We start from the raw sequence: 6,224 nt of genomic DNA on the forward strand, positions 1-6,224 counted from the left end.
ATATATATATATATATATATATATATATATATATATATATATATATATATATACCCCTGCTGGGTTCGGCTGCTCTACATTGATAAAGGGCAAACACCCTGAAACTAGACTGTAGATGCCAGACTAGCAAGGGGAAGCGGCTGACCTCCCCTGTTCGAAGGTTATAATGGACACAGGTTCGTGTGTCACATAGCTAGCTAGAGGCGATGGCCTCTTGGAGCTAATCAACGGCAGTATTCGTCCAATTTTGGGGACTGCCATGTTGGCTTGGCGATAACTATTAATATATATATATATATATACATACGCGCATACGCATGCATACATGCATACATGCATACATGCATTTATTTCTTGAGAAATTAGGCTTCTCTAAATCATAAAGGAGAAAACTGATTCGAATACTACAGATTCAAGTCATCACTGGAACCTTAAAAATCTGTATAACTTTCCCGAAGTTTATCATTCAAAATATATCTGAGCATATCTAGACATGCAACTATATGCATGAACATACATACATTCATTACACAGAAGTTCAGAGATGGAATGATTACACAAGATTACATACAAGATGTTGTTGAACCTGAAGGAACTTTAAATCTAGGTTAGAAACCGACTCTTTCTCTATAGGCACGAAATATTGAAATAGAACTAAATAACGACATTCATACATACTGGCATAAATGCATGTATACTAGAATAAATGCATACATGCAGGCATATTGCATAAATTTGCATTGTGGCTGTCAACTCGTAGACGATTATGACCACTAACGACAAGTTATCCTATCCTGGATCAGTGGTTCCCAGCCTTTTCACTATCAAGGACCCCTTTTATTTGAATGAGTTTCCCCACGGACCCCTTTTAATATGCTTATCCTTATATATATATATATATATATACATATATATATATATGAAATTTTGAATTTAGTTCACGGACCTCCAGTACTAATTTTGCGGACCATCAGGAGCCCGCGGACTGCAGGTTGAAAATCACTGTCCTAGATGCTGAAGTCAGTGGCTTTATCAGCAATACCCATGCTGAAATTTAAAGTCAATAACATCTTGCAGAACACCACTAAGACTGTCGCCTACAAAGCTAAGTAGTCCAGAAACATGCAAGGGCAAGAAATTAGCCGTAAGGCGGGTGTTATTTCGGAATTTCCTTCTCGTAGCGAGATGTCTAAACAAAAACTCGGGGCCTCTTATTCCCAGCTGTTGGATGGTTGTTGCCTCTACCCAGTTCATCTGTTCTTTGACAGGTTTTGTTTTTCATCTTGCACAGTGTACAACGAAAACTATCCTCCTTACCAAGCAGGTTTGATAGGGTTGCTGGTTAGTCGCTGACGGCCCAACCATGCAACATGTTGTACTTGGTTACATGTTACCAGTAGCACTAGGAGTGATCTGACATGCATGCATACATAAATACATACATACACATACATAAATTACACGCAAGATTACATAGAAAGTTCGTAAGACATTCCAAAAATTCTCCATGAGAGATTCGTATGATGTGAAAAGATGCACACACTTGAGTGTATGCATTGACAGTTCAACCAACACACCAACAGAACCACATATTTACAAACACCAGGAACTCTCTTAACTCAAAAAGTCCTGTTGCTTTGTTAACCCCCGGCTTGAACTCTCTCAAGAAGAACTTAAATAAAGCTCAAAGAAAAATCATACATACATAGATACATACAAAGAGTATTTGTTTATTTTGTAGTATAAAAAGAAAAAGATACTCAATACAACCGAGGGTTACAAGTGTGTTGTGTCTGATATGCATATATTTGTACATTAGGTAAATAGAAATTCAGCCAAAATCACGGTTTTTTTCCATTTGACTGGACGGACGACCTATTGAACAGGATGGTCTAGGAAGGTGTAATCATTGTTTATCTGACACATAAAACACACACACACACACATACACACACACACACACACACATACACACACACGCGCGCGCGCACATAATGCAAGCACACGCATGTACACACACACATACACACGAACACACGCACATATACATGCAAGAACACATGCATGCACATACACACGCACACTCACTACATACACACAAACACACACACACATGCACCCCCCACAATTTAAATAGAAGCTGAAAGGTAAATCTCGAAGTCGTGTAAAATTGATATCACTCTATGCTTAGTATTGAGTACCTTTTCTCGTTTTTGTATATATATTGACGTGTGTGAGTGTGTGTGTGTGCACTCGTGCACGCATTCGTGTAATAAATGACTAATTTTCAAGTAATCAATGAAATTCAAAAATGCTGTTTATTGTAAAGTAAGAAGTGATTGACGAGGTATCCATGATAGAGAAGATTTGCAGTCTGTAACTTTTAAATCATGATTCACGTTATATATATATATTATGTGTGTGTGTGTGTGTGTGCATGTGTACAACTCAGATATACAAATGATGATTTTTAACATTTGAAGCTTTGGGACACATTATAAATTAGAAAGTTAGTGGAGCGTTCCAAAGTGATCTTTCTGTCACTCTGCCATTTTTATATAATAATAATAATAATAATAATAATAATAATAATAATAATAATAATAATAATAATCTTTTCTGCTCTAGGCACAAGGCCTGAAATTTTGGGGGAGGGGGTCAGTCGATTAGATCGAGCCCAGAATGCAACTGGTACTTAATTTATCGCCCCCGAAAGGATGAAAGACAAAGTCCACCTCGGCAGAATTTGGACTCAAGACGTAAGGACGGACGGAATGCTGGTAAGCATTTTGCTCGGCGTGCTAACAATTCTGCTAGCTCGCCGCCTTCTTAATAATGATGATGATGATGATAATAATAATAAAAGAGATATATACCACACAAGTGCAACGAACCTCGGCAGAATGTGTGGGAAGAGGGTCGAAAGCGTGACTCACATTGTTAGTGCTTGTGAAAGTCTTGTGCAGAAAGTGTACAAGCTCAGACACGACAAAGTAACCCATAACCTCCACTGGCTACTATGCCGCAAGTATGGATACGATGTAACGGTTGCTTGGTACCAACATACACACGAAAATGTAATGGACGAAAAGGGGAAGGCAAAAATCTTCTCGGACTTTGACTTCCAGACAGACAAAGTGTTAGAGCACTGAAGGCTGGATATAGTAACCTTTAGGAGGGACAAACAAGAGTGCCTAATAATCGACATGGCAATGCCAGATCAACATATTATCATGAAAGAAAAAGAAAAGATTAGAAAATATGGAGACCTGAGAATTGAGATCGCCAAGATGTGGCAGCTACGAGAGTCAAACATAAAGGTTGTACCTGTTGTCATCGGAGCATTGGGTTCAATACCACACAATCTGTAGAAACACCTGGAAACTTTAGAAATACCCTACATCTAGGTGTATTACAACAATTAGTTTTACTTGGAACTGCATGCATATTGCGTAAAGTACTGTCTGTCTGAGGCCCTTGTTGTGACTTAACAGACAGTACAAACTCCCGGTAGACAATATCTTCAATTAATAACATCACGATATTGGATACCGTGCGATGGCTTAATAATAATAATAATAATAATAATAATAATAATAATAATAATAATAATGATAATAAATGTTAATCATTTTGGATTACCCAGTGCGTAAATGGTACTTATTTAATCGACCTCCGAAAGGATGAAAAGCAAAGTGGACCTCGGCAGATTTTGAAGTCAGACGAAATACCGCTAAGCATTTCGCCCGGCGTGATAATGATTGCGCCAGCTTGCCACCCTACCACTTAAAATATTGATCGTAACAACATCTAAAGTTCGAATAGAATTGGGACTTTCATACATTAAATCAAAATAGGCCTCAGAAAATGACTAAGCAATCATATCCTAGGACAGTCATCGGCAAACTGCGCCCCGCAGGTCTTTCTCAATGGCATACATAGCGAAAAATCACATTGAAGAATTCCTTTTAGCTGTGTGGTCTGTTTGATGACGAAGCTGTGTCACACGTAGCTCGCTTTTTGAAAAAAGGTTATCCATGCCTACTCAATCCGCACATGTAAAATCATGAGTAATTAACCTTTGACTAAACACATAATACATTCAAGACAGCATTTTCAAATGATCATTTTAAAATGATGATAGATTATGATATGAGCTAAAATTTTGCCGGTGTACATGCGAGTACAACTTTTAGTACTGCATAAGTGAAAAAAAAACAAAAACATTCAAACCTGAATTTTAATCCAATTACTCTGGAAACAACAATCTACCCGACTTGATTTTCAACACTGTCATTCTGTTGCAACTAACGCGAGGGTTATAAAGGAACACGGAGCAAGAAAGTCATACGGTATATATATATATATATGAGAAGAACACAAGTGGAGTTTAAAATTCACAACAGCTGTTTCAGCAGCATTTTATTGATGTAAACTTCGATTGCATCACGACAAAAATCCGTTGTCTTCAGGTGAATTTAAGCAAACGATCTTATAGGCATGTAGAAAATTTAAGTCGACCGGCTAACTATGTATATGGCAAGACAAATGAAGTTGTCAGATGAACTGTTGAATTTACAGGGCCGTTAGTAAAACCCATAAGGGCAAAGTTCAAAAACCATTAAATTTCGCAGATCGCTATCCCACCGAAAAAAGAATTGTAATGCAACCACGGAAGCTAAATCTTAACTGTTACAGTAGACCTACGAGTAGCGTCTACTAGTGAAAGGGAGAATCGGATACTGTAAAATTGAGTCCAGGATCATCTTTGAAGTATATGGAAACTGATTTGGTAATGAGCTGTGCGCATACTCCTCAGAAAACCAAGATACCATTGTGAGGAGATTTCATCATGGATAGGCGTTCATCGGGTAAGTCACAGCACCTCAGCGTTACAGGAAATTCAACGTATAATTACCTTTATCAGAAAGAAACGGAGTCAAGTTACTCGACATGTGTGGATGTGCGTGTGCGTGTGTGTGTGTGTGTGTGTGTGCGTGTGTGCGTGTGTGTGTGTGTGTGTGTGTGTGTGTGCAGTCATGTTTGTCCGTCGGAGCAGCAAGGACCACCTAATCATCGTTAAGGATGACTGACGGTTTGCGCGGTGGCTTTGTTTATAATGAAGAAGAGTTGCGCAGAGTCAACTTCATTCTCTCGTCTTTGATCATCTTTAATCCAGTGGCAAAACCAGAACAAGAAGACTAGGGATGGAGAAGACAAATGCAGCGAATGAATAAGATATCTTCTTTGCTGCATCTTACTCTCTGAACTCCGCCATGCATTGCTGCAGCCGCCTTCATCTGCAGTGAGCCATGAAGGTTTCTTTCGAAGAGTCCACCATCAGCGAGCTGGCAGAATCGTTAGCACGTTGGCAAAAATGCTTAACGACATTTCGTCCGTCTTCACTTACTGAGTTTAAATTCCGCCGAGGTCGACTTTGTCTGTCATACTTTTGGGGTCGATAAAATTAGTACCATTTGAGCACTGGAGTCGATCTTATCGACTTACCCATTGACCCTTGAGCCAAAATTTGAAAACACGTATTTTTAGAGAGCTATTAGTCGTAAAAAATGTAGAGTGATTAACACTAATTTATCTTGTGTCTCATTGGTTTGATTTTTTTTTAGACGAAAACTGCATTAGCATATCGTTTGATAAATTTACTCTCTCTTTGAACTTACTGCCGTTGTTGATGTTAATATTTTATCACTGTTTTCTGATAACTTTCCAATGACTGTCAAAAACCTTTCGATATGACAAAAATATTTACATTTATGTGTTGTGCTTTCCCTTACGATATTTATAGAAAATAGCCTCACACTTGTCCTCACTTGAAAATTCCCATTTATATAACTTTCAGTTTAGCACTTTCATATATCCTTCTAGATGACACACTTGTCATAAAGACTACGGACGTATAAACAAATTGATTGTGTTCACTAATAAATATTTTTTTCTTGGGATAACATTTACACCTCAGCCACAAACCAAAATGTCGATACCAGTGAGTAGTAGTGACGATAATTTCTTTTCAGTGTAAGTATTTTTTTTATAAAAAAGTGTAGATGCGTTTGTGTGTGTGTGTGTGTGTGTGTTTTTTTTTTCGTGGCTTATTTTTCATTCATGCTTTCAGCTAACTTCATTTTAAGTGGTGTGTTGTTTTAATTTTCTTACCATATAATTTGTATACATATGTATATATATATATATATATATATATATAT

The 6,224-nt window shown here is 37.7% G+C and overlaps 1 protein-coding gene across 7 annotated transcripts in view; it reads left to right on the top strand.

Moving 5' to 3' along the window:
• Positions 1–6,224, top strand: part of LOC106874684 (innexin unc-9) — a 169,177-nt gene that overhangs the window by 134,895 nt on the left and 28,058 nt on the right. Inside the window, exon 1 of one of the 7 annotated variants that reach the window (XM_014922488.2) lies at positions 5,858–6,036. The exons of the other annotated variants lie outside the window; for them this stretch is intronic. Coding sequence (XP_014777974.1) covers positions 5,993–6,036 — 44 coding nt within the window. The 5' untranslated portion in view covers positions 5,858–5,992. Of the gene's footprint in view, positions 1–5,857; positions 6,037–6,224 lie in introns of those variants that run through there. 7 annotated transcript variants of the gene reach the window in all.

Source organism: Octopus bimaculoides, chromosome 2, assembly GCF_001194135.2.
Source record: "Octopus bimaculoides isolate UCB-OBI-ISO-001 chromosome 2, ASM119413v2, whole genome shotgun sequence".
In the NCBI taxonomy this organism is placed as follows: domain Eukaryota; kingdom Metazoa; phylum Mollusca; class Cephalopoda; order Octopoda; family Octopodidae; genus Octopus; species Octopus bimaculoides.